Raw genomic sequence first — 22,726 nt, forward strand, 5'->3', positions numbered from 1 at the left:
TTGATAATTTTTAATTACTGTTTTCTTTTAACGGTGTTTTTTTTTCTTTCACTTCACTGTTAGAAACTAAGTCATGTAATTTGAAGGCTTAATCCAGCTGTCTTATTTGCTTAAACTTTTTGGGAAAACATTTGAGGGAATTTTAGCCTGTAAAGACTTAGTACATATACATTAAATGTTCAAAACTATTTTGCATCTGTGGCTGTAGTGCCAGATAATTAAGGTCTACTTTGGTACATTTTCGCATTTGAGTATAGAACCAATTTAGGAAAGAAGTTTCTCTAGCAGAATGGCTCAGGCTTTAATTAGAACACCAAGGCTGCCCATTACTGGCTGTTGTCCTTGGGCAAGTCACATAAAGCGACTAAGTTTCCTCATTTGAAGAATGAGGGGCTGGTGGGCAGGTACTCAGTGGTGCTAGGGTTTTGTGATTCTGTAATTGGTTATTCTGCTTGTTCTTATTCTACCCAACTTTTACATAATCATTACATTTTTCTCATGGATTCTCTACCTAGTTTTTCTTTTTTTATTTAAAAAATTAGTTTTCTTTTTTTATTTAAAAAATATGAAATTTCTTATAGGTATAACTTTGAATTTTCCCCTAATAGATACAATATAGTTGTGTCCCTATATTTTCTTTAATTTAGGAATCTTTGTTTAAATTTTTTTTAATGTTTTAGTTTTTGAGAGACAGAGAGAGACAGCGCAAGCAAGGGAGGGGCAGAGAGGGAGACACAGAGTCCAAAGCTGTCAGCTGAGCTGTTAGCACAGAGACTGATGTGGGGCTTGAACCCTGACCTGAGATTATGACCTGAGCTGAAGTCAGATGCTCAAATGACTGAGCCACCCAGGCGCCCCTAGGAGTCTTTGTTTAAATGAAAAATGGACTTACCCCTTGTGACTAATTTTTTCCAGTTAACCATGCAAAGTTAAAAAAAAAAGGAAAACAACTTTTGGTTATTAATACTAATGTTTTTTAACACTTGCTACACTCTCCATGTGTAATTTATTTAAAAAATACTTTTTTCAGTTTTATTTCCAAGCAGAATTTTTTTTTCGAAAGTTGAACAGTAAAGTTGATTATTTGCTATTATTCTTTTCCTGGAATACTGTTTCTCTAACTGCTGCTAGCTAACTCTGTAAGTCCATGGATATTCTGGGAGGTTTCATATTGTCAGTGAGATTTTAAAATTTTGGGGGGTTTTAATATCCGTGATAATAGTTAAAAAACAACAACAACAAAAAACCACATTCTGGGTCATCCAGACACCTGCCATATACTTGGTTAAGTATTACCACATGATAAAATTGGGGTTTGTGTTTATTGCTGTGTTTGCGCCATGTGAAGTCGAACTACTTCACAGTGTCTGAAGCGTATGAAGCTCTCACTGAGCTTCAAATAACACGCAGTGATAGGAGCATTCCTGTATGCCACACCCAAAGGATGTGGATTATCCTGCGTTATCGCAGGAACATAGTGATAATGTACTCAAGTTAGAGTCAGATGAGTTTCACAGATTCCATTTTTTTACTACATACCTTTCAATAGTTCACTAGCAGTAAGTTTATCAGTAATTATACACTCAAGAACTTTCTTCACCTGATTCCAGCAATAATTGAATAGCTACACATTTAATGCTGATTTTGATATGACTGTGATAACAACTTTCTCCTGAAGCAGCTTTCTTAAAATTATCATTCAAGGAATGCTTGCGGGTGGTTTTATTTAGTAAGTCTGATTATCTTAACCTAGTAAAGAAAGCCATGAGGTCACACATACCATTTTGTAGGGTAACTTTAAGTGAAAAGGCATTGTTTCCCCATTAGAATGATTACAGTAAAAAAAAAAAAAAAAAAAAAAAAGATCTAAAAGTACATTGGTACTGTGATTTTAGCAGGAAACCATGGTCTGTTACACTCTGTCTTTTCTGTTAATCTGAATTTAATTGGTTATGTAGTTGTTTTCGTATTTATAAATTTGTTTTGTCTTTGTTTTATCGGAGCAATAAATACTAAGTTTAATTTTGTATGTATTAAAATAACATAATAAAACTAATTGAACTTGACATTAGGCTGCAAGCGAATGTTTCTTTTAACCAAGTTGTCCATCTAGTACTGGTTTGAGAAAGCTTGGTCTATGATGTTGACCGTTATTTTATCATAATCATAATGGCTAACCTTCAGTCAGATGTTACCCCTGTGAGTCTCAATGAGTTGCTTAAAATTAACTCTTTTGCTTTTCTGTCAATTTCCAAAACTTATTTCTCTAAGATGTGGCCACTAAAATATGGCGATGAAGTAAATAAGCCATTAATTTTGTGTGTGGATAATTGGATTTTCAAGATATTATGATCTAGTCTGATTCTATAATTTCCCCTGACTTGGGCTATCATTTTTATTTTAATATTATTTTGATGACTTTTTCATTCACTCACCTACTTAAATATTTTTTAGGTGTTGCCATGTTTAAGAACTGGTACTTGATAGAGATAATTGAGTGTAATTCTTATCTTTATGCTTGAGTGGTCCCTCCTTGTGGTCTCATTTTCCTATTCTATATTAAAAGAAAAAATTTCATGTGTATGTTACTTAGTACATGTCTATTTCAATGAGATTTCTTTTTGCCTTGATGTCATATCTACGTGTCTTCAGTAATTGGTGGGACATTACCACATTCTGATTGCCACAGACTTAAATGCCTTTTCAACCCAAGCATGATGGGTCTTTTAAGCCTGTTCATTCAAGTAATAATATTCAATGACTAGTAAATTCAAGACATTGTGCTAGATACTATTGAATGTCCAAAGATGAAGGAAGCAGTCTGTATTCTCAGGAAAGGACCTTACAACTTTTAATCTAGTCATTGAATCCTTGGAACTGATTGTCGAATCTGTGGGTATTTTTGGATCTGCTCCCAGAATTGTAGACTTCTCGATGACAAAGGGATTTTTGCATTTCATCCCTCCATCTGTTCACTCAGTAAACATTTACTAAGCATATGTAATTGCTCCTGATTGACTTTCATCTTTTAATTTTCCTCTCACCCATTATAATGACTCAGATCTCTTTGCCAAGAGTATTCTGAGAAAGAGGTAGAATCTATAGGATAAGGCTCACAAACAGCCCCTTCTACCCATTGTTGCCTGGAGGCATTTGGAAAACATTGTAAGATCATTGTAAATACAGGTGAACTTCCTAAATCTGGAAACCTTAGAACCTGGAGTCATCTGGAACCATAAATATAGTGTTACTTTCAAGTCAAAGCAGGATGAGGCAGAAGGAGATGTCCAGAAGTGATAGAGGTCCTAGGACCACCTTGGCAAACCCTGTGGCATCTCTAGAGTCATAATGACCCTTTCAATTTTTTCTAATTGTGCTGAAATGACCAGGCCTTTATACTGTCACACTTATTAATCATTGGATGGTGGCCACCGAGCATGACCTCGAACTAGAAAGTTTATTACAGTTGATACAGCCCCTGTAAGGGCTGACCACTGATGTCTGTTTGCCCACAGCATTCTCAGCAAGCAGGGCAACAAGTTCTCCATGCCTGGGGAGCTGGGCTGCAGGCATCACAGTGCTGCCCTGGACAGTAAACTGTGACCACTACCTTGATGGTAGAATGGCTTATTCAATTCATTTTTTAATTTTCTAGCTCTGAATCATGAATTTCCTAATTTAGGATGCTAATACATGGTAGATTACTTATGGCTAAGGTGAGCACTTGGCTTTATATTTTCCTTATTTTTATAGGGATTATAATATTACTTAACTCTAAGAACAGTGACTATAAGTCTTGGTTTATTCGAAACAGCTCTGTTTTTCCTGAGACTACTCAGTTTAGGCCTGTTGAGATCAATTAAGATCTGATAATTATTTTTAGTATCCATAACACTTCTGGACATTACAGTTTGGACCATGAATTGTATAGTCATTCTACTTAGTATTTCTTTTTTAAAAATTTGTTTGCATGTTTATTCTCTAAATGTTTTTCTGGTGAATGGAATACTCTATTTACTTTTCTACTTATTTTAAGAGGTAGCAGTGATCTCCTAGATTAACTTTTTATTTTTATTTTTCTTGACCCTGAAGTAAATGCTTTTCATCTTTATCAAAGTCTTTATCAGCAAACTTTAAAATGTAACATCACAACATACTCCAGAAAGTCTGTGACTGAAATTATTGAGATATGTTATCTACCCTCTTTGCCCCCTGTCACCCCCGTCCAAAATCGTATCTATAATGGCTTTTCGTCTGGTTTATTTTGTAGCTTCATCATGAATGTTTCATGTCCTCATTTACCCTTTTGCTCAGGAAATCTGGGACTCATGTTTCCCTTATGGAGTTGATCTCTTTTCTGGAACAATACTCTCACCTATTCAGATTTGTGTCCTAAGGAAATCATGTTGCTCAGAGATGGGCAGTTTTAAAACTGCCTTTTCAGAAGTTTTATGGGAATAAAAATTTTAATTCTACACAAGGTAGATTGAATAACTTGCAGGACCACTATGTTCACAAGGAAAGCTCATTTGAAACTAGTTCTGGGTTCCAAAAAATGGGCACTAAACAGATGGAGGTACTCAATGACTTCTGTAACCTCCCAGGAGGTCATTGGTTGTCGCCTTAACCCATGGTTGGTGCTGCTTTTTTCTAATCGTTGTTTCTTTGCACTCTTCTCACTGTTTCTGCGCTAGTTGTGGCCTCAATGTTGTGGTAGGGAGCAGGGTTCACTGGTGGACTCAGTTCTGTCTACTTGTGTTTCTTTGGCTAGAAAAGCCATCTGCTGGTTTTCTTTTGATACTCGACATTACGTGGTGGACAGTATCTTTAATGTCTTGGTGTGCTGCCAGTGATGTGAAACTTCTTAATCATGTTCCCTTTACAAAAGAAGAAAACTATTATAAAGTGGTGCTACAACTTTATGCCCTGATTTTTGTCAACATATGAGATATTGATGTGCCAGTTATTTAAATGATCAAACGTCTGGGAATCTACTAGACCCATGTTTGTGTGGACTCGAGATCATGGAATTATACAAAGAGAGAACCTAAAATTTAAGCATAGGTAGCAAAACTTAAGAAGAAGATGGCATGTTGTATGAATGTCCTTTCTTCTAGGTATCTGTAGTATCTGTAGCAGTAAGTTTATCTGAAATGTTAATTGAACTTTACTCTGTTATTTAAGGTTTAGAAAGAAGTAATTCAGATAGTATTTCCTTTTTTTCTGACCTAGTCAAAGCTTGTTGGGCACTGAAGAACTTTCAGAGTAGGGATAGTTATTTCCTTCTTATGAAATCAAAGCCACTGGCTACCTACCAGAACATTTATTCAGCTTGATTGACAGCACTTTGATGAAGCCTCCTCCCTGCAGCTCTGCTTAAGCTTAGAAACTATGGTGTCATTAGATGCAAGCGCCTTTGAGGGTTAGGAATTGCAACTGGTCTTAGATTTTATTTATCATCTGGATAAAGATTTCAAATTTTCATGTGTTTCAGGGCTATCCATTCTATGTACGACCTAACCTGCAGTAACTGAGGTCCCTCCAAGATCTCAATTTAAAGCATCTCCAACTCAGACTTCCACCTTGACCTCCCCAGCTCACTGCTTCTAGTACCTGTAATTCAATAACCCTTTGACCTTATTTATTCTTAAAAGCCCTGCATTCTACCACCTTGTCATTTTATCTCACTTTCCTGATGACCTTTCTTCCCTTTATACCTAGTTTAAATTCCATGTCATTATTTGCTTGACAAAATCCAATTGTAGCTAACTCCTCAATTATCTATCTATTTATTTAAATTCTAGTTAACATACAGTGTGATATTGGGTTCAGGGGTAGAATTCAGTGATTCATCACTTACATACAACACTCAGTGCTTATCCCATCAAGTGCCTCCTTAATACCCATCACACATCTAGCCCCTCCCCCATCCACCTCCCTCCAACAAGCCATAGTTCATTCTCTAATTGTTAAGAGTCTCCTGTGGTTTGTTTCCCTCTCTTCTCTTCCCCTCACCTTCCCATGTGTTCATCTGCTTTGTTTTTAAATCCCACATATGAGTGAAATCATGTGGTATCTGTCTTTCTCTGATTGACTTATTTTCCTTAACATAATATATTCTAGCTCCTTCCATATCATGGCAAATAGCAAGATTTCATTCTATTTGGTGGCTGAGTAATATTCCATTGAATGTATATACCACATTTTTATCCATTCATCAGTTGATGGACACTTAGGCTCTCTCCATAGTTTGGCTGTTGTTGATAATGCTGCTGAAACATTGGGGTGCATGTATCCCTTCAAATCTGTATTTTTGTATCCTTGGGGTAAATACCTAAAGTGCAATTGCTGGATTTTAGGGTAGCTCTATTTTTTGAGGAACCTCCATACTGTTCTTCAGAGTGGCTGTACCAGTTTGCATTCCCACCAGCAGTGCAAGAGGGTTCCCCTTTGTCCACGTCCTCGCCAACACCTGTTGTTTCTTGTGTTGTTAATTTTAGCCATTCTGACAGGTGTGAGGTGGTATCTCATTGTGGTTGATTTGTCTGTCCCTAATGATGAGTGATGTTGAGCATCTTTTCATGTGTCTGTTAACCATCCGGATGTCTTCTTTGGAAAAGTGTCAGTTCATGTCTTCTGCCCATTTCTTAACTGGGTTGTTTGTTTTTTGGGTGTTGAATTTGATAAGTTCTTTATAGATTTTGGATACTGCAAAGTTACAGGATATAAAATCAATGTGGAGAAATCTGTTGCATCTTTATCCACCAATAATGAAGCAGAAGAAAAAGAATCAAGGAATTGATCCCACTTGCAATAACACCAAAAACCATAAGATACCTAGGAATAAACCTAACTGAAGAGGTAAAAGGTCTGCATTCTGAAAACTATAGAACACTTATGAAAGAAAATTGAAGAGAATAAAAAGAAATGAAAGAGCATGGATTGGAAGAACAAACATTGTTAAAATGTCTATGCTACCCAAAGCAATCTACATATTCAATGCAATCCCTATCAAAATACCACTAGCATTTTTCACAGAGCTAGAACAAATAGTCCTAAAATTTGTATGGAACCACAAAGGACCCCAAATAGCTGAAGTAATCCTGAGAAAGAAAAACAAAACTGAAGGCATTACGATTCTAGATTTTAAGCTATATTACAAAGCTGTAGTCATCAAGACAGTGGAATGAAATAGAAAACCCAGAAAAGGACCCACAATTATATGGCCAACTAATCTTTGACAAAGCAGATAAGAATGTCCAATGGAAAAAGGATAGTCTTTTCAAATGGTGTTGGGAAAACTGGATGGCAACATGCAGAAGAATGAAACTGGACCACTTTCTTACACCATACACAAAAATAAATTCAAAATGGATGAAAGACCTGAATATGAGAAAGGAAACCATCAAAATCCTGGAGGAGAACACAGGCAGCAACTTCTTTGACCTAGGCAAAGCAAGTTCTTACTAAAGATGTCTCCAGAGGCAAGGGAAACAAAAGCAAAAGGAACTATTGGGACCTCATCAAGATAAAAAACTTCTGCACAGGGAAGGAAACAATCAACAAAACTAAAAGGCAACCAACAGAATGGGAGAGAATATTTGCAAATTACATATCTGATAAAGGGTTAGTATTCCAAAATCTATAAACCCTCAATCTTTTTTTTTTTTTTAATTTTTTTTTCAATGTTTATTTATTTATTTTTGGGACAGAGAGAGACAGAGCATGAACGGAGGAGGGGCAGAGAGAGAGGGAGACACAGAATCGGAAACAGGGTCCAGGCTCTGAGCCATCAGCCCAGAGCCTGACGCGGGGCTCGAACTCACAGACCGCGAGATCGTGACCTGGCTGAGGTCGGACGCTTAACCGACTGCGCCACCCAGGCGCCCCTATAAACCCTCAATCTTAAACAGAATGTTGCTGGGGGACAAAAGTCCTCTTGTAGCTGATGTCACTTTTCGTTACAGACTAGTACTCTCCAGGGGATACTTACACTCCCTCCCATTGTGCTGCATGTTCTTGGTCCATTCACTCCTCCATTTTTCCAGATGACTATTTCCTACCTTTCTCTCCTCAACACTGCCTCTCCCATCCTTACTCTTTACTAATAATATAGTTTCATATTTTGCCAAGAAGGTAGATGCAATGAAGAGAGAACTTTGACAAGCTCTTACCCCAACACATGTTCATGTACCTATGTCAGTGCCCATACACTTTCCTCTTGCACCCTGACTGAATGCAGGGGTTCCTGTTAACTTCTCCATACTAGACTCCTTCCTTCCCATCAGAGACATAGTTCCAGTTGTTCTTCTGTCTCTCCATTTCATTAATTTTCTCAACTTTTTCTTCCTTTCTTATTGATCATTTTTATCTGCCTGCAAATATACTTTTATTTTTTTGTCCTACAAAAAAATTCCCTTTTGATACCATATTTTTGTGCCGCTAGTTATGACTCCTTTTTTTTTTCTTTACAGCAAAATTTCTCGAAATAATGATCATTGCTCATTGTCTCCAATCTCTCTTCTCCCGCTCCCTCTGGATGTAGGTTTTTATTTTCTCTGTCCCTCCTACTTTGCACATACTGCTAATGTCAATATCATACAATTATCAGCCCTCATTTCACATTGAATTGGTAACAAACAGCACAAGTTGATTACTCTCGCTTCTTAGGAGAGGCTTCTAGCCAGCATATTCTCTTAGTTTTCCTCTAAACTGTGGCTATTTTTTCTTTTCAATTTTGATTATATTAGTTCTCACCTCTTGTCTTTTTAACGTTGGATCTTTCCTCTATGTACTCATTTAAATTTGCTTGGCAGTCTCATCCAGTCCTGTGTTTTTAGTGCTATCTTTATGCTGAAGACTTTCAACTCCTGTATCCAACAGTCTATTTGATAGCTTTGCCTTAACATCTGAGGGCATCTTAAATTTAACATCTCCAGAACTGAACTCCTGATATCTCATCCCAACATACTTCATAGTTTGCCCTTTCTTAGTTAAGGGCAACTCTCTCCTTCAGGTTGCTTGACCTGGGCCAAAAGCCTTTAAATCATCCTTGGCATTTTTCTCTGACTCATACTCTACATCCATTTCATCAGCAAATCCTTTTGACTCTATCTTTAGACTATATACAGTCTCATACCTTTTCTGCAATTATGTGTCATCATCTCCCAACTGGAATTATTGCAGTATCCTGTAATCAGACTTGCTGTGTCCCTCTTGCCTTGTTAGAAGCTATTCACCAAATACCAGCTAAAGAGATGGAATGCAGTTGAGAGAATGGCATGATTTTGCTCAGTGGCTTCCTGTCTCCCTCATCTACTTGTTGATTCCCTCACTGTCCTAGTAAAAGAGGGTTTACAGTGATCGACAAGGCCCTGTCTGCCCTGTGCCACCTCCCATCCCACCCTCTTTACTCTTCAGCTTCATCTCTTACCAGTATTTCTCTTACTCCAGATCAGGTACTCTGGACTTCTTACCTTTCTGCTGATGTAATAAAAATGCTCATACCCCAGGACCTTTGCATTTGCTAATCTCTCTGCCCAGAACATTTTATTCCCTCAGGTATATGCACAGTACACTTTCTCAATTCCTTCAGCTCTTCCTGTATATGTCACCTCTCAGTGGGGCCTCCCTGATCCTCCTATTTAAAATCACAGTAGTCCTGCCTCCTACTTCTAATTACCTATTCCCTGCTTTACTGTTCTCATCTAATACACTATATATTTTACTCATTTATTTTGTTTTTGTCTGTTTCCTCTGAGTAGAATATAAGTTACACAAGGATAGGTTTGTTCTACTTTGTTTGCTTATTCTCTGCATCTAGAATAGAGTCCCTACAATATTCAATACTTATAAATGTTTCAATAAGTATGTTAATTATTTTAATCTTTTTAGTATCATGATTCTTCCATTACAGAGAAGAAATTAGACCACAGAGAGTTTAGTAATTGGTGGAGATAGAACTGAAAACCAGATCTGTCTTGGCTCATGGTGCAATACCTGTATGTATTAATTTACCCATTGGGATACTGTGTGTATGAACCTTTTAACAGGTTAATTGCATTATCCCATAGAGGAAGTCATCAGTATTGTGCATTTTACGTGTGTTCTGTGCTCTTACCCTCAATCATTACCTTTCTGGGAGAAAATAGGAACAGATTTTAGTTCACGTCATTGTAGCTGTTGTTAAATTAATCTGTTTCCTCAGACCAAGCATGTTTTTAGTAATGGTTCTGAGAAACTCAACTTTGCCACCTTCTAGCAGGAAAAAAAAAAAAAAAAGGCTATATTTGCTGAGATGAAAAATACCTGAATCCAGGGAACTTGAAGCAGCAGGGAATAAATAAGAACACTGCATCTGGTTAAGGTGCCTCAGTTATTCCAGGGATGTGGATTCCACTGGAGGCACCTGGAATCTTTGTTCATTTTCTACTAATGAATTGTTCTTAGTTCAATGGAATTACAGATTTTCAGAAATGATCAAGCTTTTCTCAGTCAAATAGGGAACTGATGAGCGATAGAGGTCACAATTTCAGAAGATAGTTACAGATTGTGATGAGTATGAATCATGCTTTGAAGTCTCTGCAGCTGCTTTCAGAGTGCAAACTACAGGATGTGTCTGCCTGGCGTTTTCCAACACCTGCCCTCTTCATGGTTCATATTCAGAAGGCATGATTGAGCTGAGAGTGAATTCTGTGCACCAGGAAGAACTGGTATCCCTCGATTACAGAACTGAAATATGAATCCCTTATCTGTCCACAAACTTTGGGTTACCTGGCCAGACTTGTCATTACTTGTGTCCACCCAGCTCCCTGAAATGAGGATTTTTCATGAAATGCTGATATTGGCCAAGAGGTAGTGAAATTTCAAAGGAGAATTGAACACTAGCAACATGTACCTTGTGGTTTCAATGGAAAGCCTGAAGTGTTTATCAAGCTTTCTAATTTGAAGAGTCTCAAACTCCAAACTCTGTGTTCTCCTTAGTGGGCAGAGCAAATCTCTGCTCACCTCTTTGCACTTACAGCTGTTATCTGCTGGACTCTTGGAGTCTTCTGCAGCCATAGAGGTCAGCCAAAGATTTGAGCGGAGTTTATGTGCAGACTTTGGGGTGCTCCTATGTAGTGTTCTTCTTGTAGGGGCTTAGTCCCTCAATGTTCTGCCAGTGGTGGCCCTGGACCCAGTTCTCGGATATCTCGAGATAATAAAGACTGAGTCTGTCTTGTCTGAATCCTGGTAGTCCCCTGTCACAGAGAATGGGGAATCTCCTCAGGGGACAAGCCTTATAAATGTTGTTTGTCCACTGCTCTTCCTTTCTTTCAAAGGTTAAGCCCTCTTTGGCGTAGGCCTGCTTTTTGGCTCTCCAATGCCTTTAAGTAGTTATTTGTTATATGTTGTCCAGAGTTTATAATATATGTGGGAGGATTAGTCTGAAAAAAGCTACTCTAGGGGCGCCTGGGTGGCTCAGTTTGTTAAGTGTCTGACTCTTGGTTTCAGCTCAGGTCATGATCTCACGGTTCGTGGGTTCAAGCCCTGCATTGGGCTCGGCAGTTTGGAACCTGCTCAGGATTCTCTCTTTCTCTGTCTCTCTGTCCCTCCCCCACTTGAGTGCATTCTCTCTCTCTCTCTCTCTCTCTCTCTCTCTCTCTCTCTCTCTCAAAATAAATAAATAAACTTAAAAAAAGCTACTCTACCATTATTGAATTCAGAACCTCAATGAGTTGATACATAGTTTTTATCATTCATTTCAAAATACTTTATAATTTCCTTATAATTTCTTCTTTGAGCCACAAATACTTACACATATTTAAACTTTTTTTCTAACACAGGATTTTCTATTTCTTTCTGTTATTGACTTCCAGCTTACTGTCATCATGCTCAGAGAACACACCCTGTATGATTTTCTTCCTTCAAAGTTTCTTGAGGTTGGATTTATAGCCCAGTTTATGGTCAATGAATGTCAGTGTTCTGCTCATCAGAAAGGGTTTGTATTCTTGGCTGTCAGGTGCAGTGTCCTGTTCATGTCAGGTCGTATTTGCTAATTGTATTCAAATCTTACCTAGTCCTGCCTTATATTTTGGTAAACTTTTTCTGTCTGTTACTGAGATGGATACAGTACTATCTCCAGCCATAGTGGGAATTTATCTATTTTCCCTTTTCATTCTGTTAGTTTTCCCTATTTATTTGGAGCCCATGTTGTTTCATGAGTATAACTTTAGAATTACGTCCTCCTTGTGACTTGACCCCTTTAATAGTATGAATTTTCTGGCTTTATCTCTGGTAATGCCTTTTCCCTTTAAGACTACTTTGTCTGTGATTCCTGTGGTGACACCAACTTGTTTGGTTAGGATATTCATTGTTTGTTTTCTTTCTTCCTTTCTACTTACGACTTTACTGTTACCTTTATTGTTTCAGTGTTTTCTTTTAAGTACTTGGGTTTTGCTTTCTTTTGTCCCAGAGTGACAACCTTTCTTTCAAGTGAAACACTAAGATTACTTATGGTTAATATAATTATGTTTTCATTTAAACTATCATGCTAGTTCTTTTCTCTCTTTTCTTTTTTCTTTTCTTTTTTTTTTCTTTCTTTCTAACTTTTTTTAACATTTATTTATTTTTGAGAGAGACAAAGCATGAGCAGTGGAGGGGCAGAGAGAGACAGAGACATAGAATCTGAAGCAGGCTCCACGCTCCAAACTGTCAGCGCAGGGCCCGATGTGGGGCTTAAACCCACAGACCGCGAGATCATGACCTGAGCCAAAGTCGGATGCTTAACTGACTGATCCACCCAGGCAACTCTCTCCTTCCTTCCTTCCTTCCTTCCTTCCTTCCTTCCTTCCTTCCTTCCTTCCTTCCTCCCTCCCTCCCTCCCTCCCTCCCTCCCTCCCTCTTTCTTTCTTTCTTTCTTTCTTTCTTTCTTTCTTTCTTTCTTTCTTAGAAGGTGCAAGTGAGCAAGGGGCAGACAGAGAGAGAGAAAGAGAGAGAGGGAGAGAGAAGTGGGGTGCACCTGATACGGTGTGGCTAGTGTTTTTACCCTAGGTGGGGCTTGGGCTCACGCAATGGGAGGCTTGAGCTCACAAAGTGTGAGATCATGACCTGAGCCAAAGTCAGAAAGTCAGATGCCTAACGACAGAGTCATCCAGGCACCTGGTAGTTATTTTCTACTTCCTTCACCTATTCTACGCTTTTTTTCTCCAACACCATTTACTCCCTGAATTTTCACTTGTATTGTGTATTACATTACTCTCATTTGTCATACTCTTTTTATTAGGAAAAGATAGAGTTTTCAACACCCCATTGTGTGAACAAGGAATCGTTGGATTTGGAATTGGGATTGCAGTCACTGGGGCTACCGCCATTGCGGAAATTCAGTTTGCAGATTACATTTTCCCTGCTTTTGATCAGGTGGGCGGATTTCATTTTACTATAATTGAACATTTCCTAGACAGAGTTCGGGGAAGTATTGAAGTTTTGCCTCCACTTTCCCACCTCTGATCTTGGGAATTTTTTTGTTGTTGTTGTCTTAGAGCTAATGTGTTACAAGTTATTTTGTTATGGGCATATATTTAAAGATCTGATAAAATGGTTAAGGATATGGATGGGAATAAAGGACTCCTCATGACCCATCCTTCCTCTCTTCCCCCCTCAGATTGTTAATGAAGCTGCCAAGTACCGCTATCGCTCTGGAGATCTTTTTAATTGTGGAAGCCTCACCATCCGGGCCCCTTGGGGCTGCGTCGGCCATGGGGCTCTTTATCATTCTCAGAGTCCTGAAGCCTTTTTTGCTCACTGCCCAGGAATCAAGGTATCCTTATTTGTGTGCTACATTTGATCTCTGTTGGATAGTTCCATTTTGGTTCATTCCGTTAACTAATGTGCTTATCTAGAGGAAAGCAAACAGGATTTATGGAATTTATGTGAATTTTTGTTTTATTTTTAGAAAGAGAGTATTTATTTTAGATCAGCTATCCAATTCCCAGGTTTATGGAATATTCTTATTGAAGTAGCACTGGCTTAACCCTGACATTAATTTCACAGACTTCAAAGAATAAGACCATGAACATAGTTGGTTTATCCTCCCCCTCTTTCAAAGCTCTGTTTCTTTCTAATGGGCCTTTCTCACTTAAGTGATTCTGAGTTAATTTTAATAAATCTGTTTAGTGCATGCATATTTGCCTGAAAGTCAGAGGGATAGGACTTTTGCTTCATTCTAAGACAAAACCTTTATTATCCAGATGTGTTTTCCAGTCCAGGTAAAGTAATACTTGATCAAACAAGGTTGAAGCATCTCTCTCTTCTTTTCTTTAAGTTTATTTTTATTTATTTTGAGAGAGATAGAAAGAGCAAGTGGGGGAGGGGCAGAGAGAAAGGGAGATAGAATACCGAGCAGGCTTTATGCGCTGACAGCCCAGAGCCCAATGTGGGGGTCGAACTCACAAATTGTGAATACATGACCTGAGCCACCCAGGTGCCCCAGTATGTCGTAATTTTTTCCATGATCTTTTCGATTTCTGTTTGCAAGAGCTTTCCAGGGAATCATGATAGAAACTCCTATGTCTACCTAGGGCTGTGTGTGAGTTTGATAACATGAATTGGTTGTAAACGTGTGTCTGTTTTATTTTTATTTTTTCTACCAGAGCAAAGTCATAAAGGTTTTTTTTTGTTTTTGTTTTTGTTTTTTCAATTGAGTAGAGGTTGCATAATTTTTCAATGTAAGCTAGAAGTGGTAGGTTGGGACAGAAGCCACATTTGAAGTAACAGGTATTTTTGTGCTCGAGCTGAACATTCATTCACATTTATAGTTTAAATGCTTACCCAGCATTTTTTAGAATAGATTTTTGTTTCTCGATCCCTACTTTCTTTGCTTCCCTCTTTTCTCTTTTCTTTTTAATACCAAATGAAAACAGTACAAAATGCTAAAAACACATGAAGAAAACAGACGAAGAGAAACTAAAGTAGGAACATAAAGACATTGTGTATTATGGTAAGCAATGTGTTGTGTTTTACAGAAAATAGTGAGATTTGTGCTATCTTTTAAAATGTTTATTTATTTTTTTGAGAGAGAGAGAGAGAGAGAGAGAGAGGGAGAGAGACAGAATCCCAAGCAGGCTCCACACTGTCAGCGCAGAGCCCGACACAGGGCTTCATCTCACAAACTGTGAGATCATTGAGCCACCCAGGCGCCCCTGTGCTAGTTTTTCAAATCAGAATCCTTCTATTGAAAATAGTGTAAAATTGATTCTGAAAGCCAAATGTAGTTTGTTTCAAGGAATCTTAATTGAGTCTTTGAGATAAACTCAGATTTCTTTTAATAACTTCCTCTGTAACACTGGTATTTATGCAGTTATTGAACAGTCATTAAAAACTAGACATAAGTTTGTGATTGGGGACAAAGTGGTGTAGTAAGACCTCAGGCTCTGGTTTCAAAACTGTGGGAGGATCCCTGGGGTAGCAAAGAGTGTAACTTTGGGCAGATTGTTTGGTCTTTCTCTTAATCCTTTGTCTCTTTCTTTCTAAATTGAGGAAAATAATAGCAGCCTCCTCATGGGTTGCTATGAACAGTAGTATCCACATGGAGTGCTTGGCCCATTTAACACATGTGCCACCTGCTGGTATCATCTTCTTCCTTGTCAAAGTCCTTCTCAAGAAGATCCTGGAGGGGCGCCTGGGTGGCTCAGTCGGTTGAGCATCCGACTTCAGCTCAGGTCACGATCTCGCAGTCCTTGAGTTCGAGCCCCGCGTCAGGCTCTGGGCTGATGGCTCAGAGCCTGGAGCCTGTTTCCGATTCTGTGTGTCTCTCTCTCTCTGCCCCTTCCCCGTTCATGCTCTGTCTCTCCCTGCTCAAAAATAAATAAACGTGAAAAAAAAACAAAACAAAAAAAGATCCTGGAGCCCTTTCCTCTCGACTGGAAGTGGGCAGTATCCACACTTTTCTTTCAGCTTTGAAATGTAACTGGACATTCTATTGCCCAGATCATAAAGTTCAGTGGATTATTTTCCACTTAGGAAATGAAGACCCTATTATTCATGGGAAAGGAGGAGATTTTCATATATTAAAATTAGAGAAGAGTTACACTTGAAAGTATCAGCAGAGTATTAGAAGATACTGACTACTTTGCTTTTTGCAGATTCCTTTTATTACGTGTCTGCAAGTTTAGCTTTTTAAAAAAAATTTTTTTTAGTATTTATTTTTGAGAGAGAGAGAGAGAGAGAGACAGAGCCTGAGCCAGGGAGTGGCAGAGAGAGAGGGAGATTCAGAATCCAAAGCAGGCTTCAGGCTCTGAGCTGTCAGCACAGAGCCCAGCACGGGGCTCCAGCTCATGAACTGTGAGATCATGACCTGAGCCCAAATTCGGATGCTTAACCAACTGAGCCACCCAGGTGCCCTGCAAGTTTAGATTTTTAAGAGAAGAACAATATCTTAGTTACCAGAATATGGTGAACATCTGATAAATACTCGTTTAACAGGTGGAATTTTTTTGGGGTGGGACAACATGTAAAATTTATAATAAGTGGGAATTAGGCTAAAAATACAAGATTTCTATAATTAGTAACAATTAGTTGCCGAAATATCATCCCTTTATAAGTGAGTTTACTGGGCTACATTTTGTACTGAAATTGTCTTTAAAAAATCTGTTTTTGCAGGTGGTTGTACCCAGAAGCCCTTTCCAGGCCAAGGGACTTCTTTTGTCATGCATAGAGGATAAAAATCCTTGTATTTTTTTTGAACCTAAAATACTTTACAGGGCAGCAGGTAAAGGTTTCCTTTATTTGATAGTTGTGAATATCTTTATGTATTTTGTTTTACATAGCTTAAAAAAATTATAACTTTTTTATAAGCTTGATTTATATTTTCTTATTTATAGAAGGTTCTGATTGCTCTCTTCTATTCTTAGTTTGTCTTTCACTGTATATTTTATTTTAACTTTAGGGAAAATCCATCTAGCTGTTTTATGTTTTGATTGTGGAAACAAAGAAGCAATGTGAAATGTTGGTAAGAATATAGGGACTTATTTAGCTACATAGTAGATGCCTAGTAAACGTAGGTTGAATGGAAAAGTGAATGAGCGCATTGTGCCAAATAATATCTAATGTCTTTCCAGCTAAAGTGTCTTTATAGGTCTTTATCTAAATCAGAATACATTTGGTAGTGAAAGGGGCACAGTTAATGCTGTGACATCAGGTCAACACTGGAATGACTGTCTAAGGCAAACTGAGATGTTCAGTTACATTTCCTTAAGTTCAAAATCATAATCCTGTAACCACTCATCTGTCAGCTATAATGGAAATTACTTATCAGCTATAATGGAAATTTTAAATATCAAACTATTCTGTCTAAAGTATATATTTTAAACCTACCTGTAAGCAAATGACAAAGACCCAGTTACCAGCTTTACTTTTTTAAACCTGATCTTAAGCAAATGACAAAGAGGTATATTTTATTTTGAATTCAAAGGACATTGCTTTGGCAAATATTTCTTTTTCTTGAATAGTTAGGCCTAACATTTTTTATCATGATATGATTTGCATACAGTAAAGTACACAGATATTAAGTGTTCAGTTTGGTAGATTTTTTGACGTTCTTAGAAATCCAGGTAAAGACTGTGAAAACAAAATCTAGAACAGTTTCATTACTCTAGGAAGCTCCTTCTGCTTTTTCCTTGCCAATCTATTCTCTTTGCACCAAACTTAGCCAGTTGCTGATTCTGTCCCCAGAGATAAGTTACACGTTTTGAGGGCTCATGTAAATGAGTCATATATATATATATATATATATATATATATATACACACACACACACACACACGCACACTATTTTGTTTTTGCCTTCTTTGCTCAACCTGATGTTTTGACGTTCATTCATGTTATTGCTTGTATCATCAGTTTATGTCTTTTTCCTTGCTGAGTAGCATTTCTGTTGTATGTATGTATGAATGTAATCACGATTTATCTATTCTCCTGTTGATGAACAAATGTCCATCACTGTTTTTAGTTTTTGCCTATTTTGTACAAAGCTGCTAGGGACATTCTTACACAGGTGCTTTATGAACATATTGTTTCCTTTCTTTTGGGTAATACACCAGGAATGAAATTGGTGTGTCACAAGGTAGATGTAGATTTAACTTTGTAAGAATCTACTGAAGAGTTTTTCAAAGTGGTCATGCCATTTTATACTTTCACTGGAAATGTTTCAGAGTTCCAGTGCTCTTAAGGTAAACATATTTTAAATGGAATCTTTTCATTTTTTAGGAACTCTGTTGTGATCTATATCTCATTATGGAATTAAAAATAGCATAAGAATTTAAAGTCTTGAGGTGGATAGGAAAACACTGATGGCATCACACTGAATAACTCTTTGATTGCTGATTACTATAGATACTCTATGGGTATTATACTTGTAAGGGCAACCAACTGTTCAAGCCAATCAACGAATGCAGAATTTTTCAGTACATATTTAATGAATGGAGTGAATAAGAAACTTGGAAAAGTAATATTCATTATGCTGCAAATTTTGAAACCAAGATTCGTAAGGGAAATGTTTAATGTGACAGGATTCCAGCTAAGAGAAAGAGCTTGAGAAATTTTTTTATAGTCTGGGCCCTAGAAGAGATTATGAAAGACCCTGATGAGGAATAGGGTTCAAAAGTTTTTCAGAAGTTTCCCAGTGATTGATTATGTGCCATTTCAAGGACTTGAACTCTGAATCTTTTCTTGACCTCTAGGGGCTCAGTAAACAGAAAAACACAAGTTCTTTCATAGCTACAGAACTCTGCAGAAGAGAGTAGGCGAGGAAAAAAGCTAGCCATCAAAATCTTTATATGGATGTTCTCTAGAGTTGATCCTTGGGTCAGCAGTGTAAGCATCCTGGGAGCTTATTAGAAATGCAAGTTATAAACTTAATGTCTTCTGTAAAAATTTCAAGCATCAACAGAAAGTGAAAGTTCCTTTTCCCTACCCCCAACACCTTTTCTCAGACATTTTTGTGTGCATTTTTATTTGCATGCATATGTGAATTTATAGAACACATTTACATATAAACAGTTATATAAGATCATACTATAGACATTGTTCTGTAACTTACTTTTTGAGTCTTTTCCCATGTGTTTACATTTATACAAATCTGTGAATGTATAGAGCATATATAAACATATAATAAAAATAACATATTATAACTATTCTGTAATTTGCTTTACTTACCAGTATGGTAATTTATTTTGGATATATTTCAATGTATACAATTTCAATGATTTAGCTGATTTTTAGTTCATAAATTATGGCACACTCAGAGGAATTTTATTCTTTCTCCTATTATGGAACTCTGAGTTATTTGTAAATTGTGCTTATTCTAAACAATGTTGAAGTAAACATCTCTGTTTTATTTATATGCATATATGTTTTATACACGCAAACACACACACATGCACATGCATGGAAGGAAGAAATTACAAGCCTATGTTCTTTATTGTTTAAATTATAAAACCTATGTTTCTTAATTCCATTCTTGTTTTTGAAAAGTCTCATATATTCATTGATTAAGCCCTGAGTAATAAATGATTAAAGCCAGACACTGCACATCTCTAAATGCAGTGGAAAAACTAGAAGGATAACGTATATTGACACAGGTCCTGTGGGGAGACAAACAGTTTACCTGTTTATGGCCTGAAAGCTAAGAATGAAAGCTGGAAATGTTTGCTAGGACATTTAACTTGAGAATACTAAGAATAAAAGTCTTGCATTTTTATTCTCTTGTATATCAGAATTTTGCTTGTTCTTGTATTTTTTTTAAGACATCTTTTTTTCTGTATTCTGTCATCATGAAAAATGTTAGTCTTCTTTGTTAGAAGTTCATCTTGAAATAACTGATCTCAACAGTTTGTTACCCTCTTGGAAATGTCATCATAGTATCTGTGCCCACAGACTAGATGTCATTGAGAGCAGCGTTTAACCTGTTATTTCTAAATTATAGTTTTAGTTTTTAGTCTTTTAATTATATTTTTAGTTTTAAAGTCTTTGTTTAAGTAAGCAGAAAACATTAAAGCATTCTGTTTCTGCTTTTTGCATCTTCAGTGTAATGATTCTTCTTTTCCAAGAACATGTTATCTCTATTTATTCTAACTTTTGTGTCCACTGATAAATTGTGTAGATATTTTAATTAGGTTTGACACCTTTGTTGTTAGAGTTATTTTGAGATGCTTAGGGTCCTTTTTGCCTGTATGGTTGGGATATTTTTTTCCATTACATATTTCCAATAGGTTTTTATTACTGGTATACAGAAAAGGTATTGTTTTTGTAGGTTAGTACTCCATTTGGAGACCATTCCCAATTCCCTGGTAATATTTTAGTTAAGTATCTTAGACTTTCTAGGTGGAAAACCTTATCTTCTATAGCTAATGATAGTTATAACTCTTTTTTTTAATGAGACAATTATTTTTGTTGTTGTTGTCATTGTTATCATTACTATTATTATAAAGATGTCTTTTCCCTTTTTAACAGGGGCCCTGGTCAGTACTCCTTATCAAGTTAAGGAAATATCTCTTTGTTTTTAACTTAAAGTACCCTTCTTCCCACGTCTCCCAAGGTGTTGAATTTTTTTTAAGGTTATTTATTTATTTTGAGAGAGAGAGAAAGAAAGTGAGTGGGGGAGGGGCAGAGAGGGAGAGAGAGAATCCCAAGCAGGCTCCACGCTGACAGTGCAGAGCCCTACATGGGACTCAATCTCCTGAACCCTGAGCGAAAATCAAGAATTGGACGTTCTACTGACAAGGCCATCTAGGTGCCCCTCCAAGGTGTTGAATTTTACCAAATTCTTTCTAGATATCTGATGAGATGATTATCTGGTTTCTCTTCTTTGATCTCTTGATGAGGGTATATTTCATTAACCTATTTTCTGATGTTTCAATTCTTGTATTCCTGGGATAAATTCTACTTTATCAATGCGTTGCTCTTTCAGCATATTGCTGGATTCAATTGAAGATTTTTTAAAAAGAGCTTTATGTTCATATGTAAAATTGGACCATAGTTTTCTCTATTTACATGTATGAATATAAGCATATATTTATGTGTCAAATTGGTCTATAGTTCATCATTCATTCAGAATCAGAAGTTACCCAAGTCTGGTTTCAGAATCAAAGTTGTTCCAGTCTTACAGGATGAACTGACATGCTTGCTTTTTCTGTGCTCCAGACTGGACTGAATAACTAGGAATGATCTGTTCTATAAGGTTTAACATAATTTGCTTGTAAAACTATCTGGTTCTTGCGAGTTTGGGGACGCATCTTTGACTTTCTTTTGAGTATCTTTTATGGTTGTTGGACTACTACCTATTCTTGAGTAAATGTTGGTCATTTATATCTTTGTATAATGTATTTATTCCTTGGATTTTTAAACTTAGTAGTATAAAACTTTTCTTTCCTAGTATCATTTGATTAAATATATTAATGCATGTAAATTATTTTTCATGCTTATCTGATAATTAATACTTGATAAATGTCGTGTACTAAAAGATGTTTCTGTATTATTTAAAAATCTTCAATGATTTATTTTAATATTAACGATCTTAAGCATAAACTTTATGCAGCCTGTTGAGCCATGAGCACAACTCAGAGTGTTTGAATTAAGGAGAGAGAGAAAGGTAAAGATTTCAGAGAGCTTTAGCAGGAGAGGCCAGCCAACATTCAGCCAGTTTCAGGAATAGCTGGTCCAAAATGGTTTTGTGAAGAGGGAGAGATTGATCTTATGGTTTAGGATCTGTTGGTTGGGCAATTCAGTTTTCGCAAGAAGTGGGGAAGAATAATTTCTGGGTTGGCGGTCATATCATGGCCACTCTAGGACATTTTTAATCCTTCAGGGACTCTTACAGATTATTTAGGATTATTTACGACATATGCTAGCTAGTTGGATGTGCATTGTATCATGTTAAATCAAACCAGTCTTCTACTTTTGATTATAGGCAGTTCTTAATATGTTTCTCAAAATGTGTGCAAAAGCAGATGTCTAAAAGTAAGATATGGACTTAACGTGTGATAAAGTGTTCTTTATGAAGAAAGTTAAAATATAAAATTTCCAGTTAAACCTCACCATGTGAACATAGTTGTCAATGACATAGCATACAGACAGTAATATTAACAAGCCAAAACTGAACTGTTGATTAGCAGATGGGGTGTTTTTAGTTGATATTTTCATAGCTGATCTAAAGAATTTCAAATTAGGAATACAAGGCACACAAAAAGCTCTTTAGGAGTTTTCATGTTTAATGTATGTGAGTGTGCATTGAACAAAAAGTTAAAGATGTATAAATTACTTATACTTACAAGTTAGATAGTAAGCACTAAATTTTTAAGACCACTAGGGTTATATTTAGTAATTTTCACATACTTTTCACAGATAGAAATAAAGTGGTCAGGCTTATAAAAATTGCAGCTGGAAAAAGTTTTTTAATGACTTGAAATATTTATTAATTTTATCAATACTTTTTAGCATCTGTCAGTGTTGTATTTAAATTTATGGATTCTACCTAATTTATCTTTTTTATCTCTAGCATTGAATATAACTCGGGATTATGAAGTGACTATTAAGTAAATGATATTTGACTTAAGCCACTAGACTACAAATCATAGTTTCTGGCTGTGTAAATATGCCTGGAGTCCTTCATAATTAGGTAGTTTTAATCCATAATTTGATATGAGGGGATTTATATGAAAGAAAAAGAAAGATATGAAGGAGTGACACACAG

The 22,726-nt window shown here is 36.7% G+C and overlaps 1 protein-coding gene across 3 annotated transcripts in view; it reads left to right on the plus strand.

Annotated features, from left to right (window-relative positions):
* Positions 1-22,726, plus strand: part of BCKDHB (branched chain keto acid dehydrogenase E1 subunit beta) — a 203,980-nt gene that overhangs the window by 34,938 nt on the left and 146,316 nt on the right. For all 3 annotated transcript variants that reach the window (XR_003968886.2, XM_030315890.2, XM_032593204.1), the window contains exons 4-6: positions 13,265-13,398; positions 13,643-13,798; positions 16,639-16,747. Coding sequence is in view for 2 of the 3 variants with exons in the window: in XM_030315890.2 (XP_030171750.1) it covers positions 13,265-13,398; positions 13,643-13,798; positions 16,639-16,747 (399 nt within the window). In the remaining variant the exon portion in view is untranslated. The remainder of the gene's footprint in view (positions 1-13,264; positions 13,399-13,642; positions 13,799-16,638; positions 16,748-22,726) is intronic.

Source organism: Lynx canadensis, chromosome B2 (assembly GCF_007474595.2).
Source record: "Lynx canadensis isolate LIC74 chromosome B2, mLynCan4.pri.v2, whole genome shotgun sequence".
NCBI lineage: Eukaryota > Metazoa > Chordata > Mammalia > Carnivora > Felidae > Lynx > Lynx canadensis.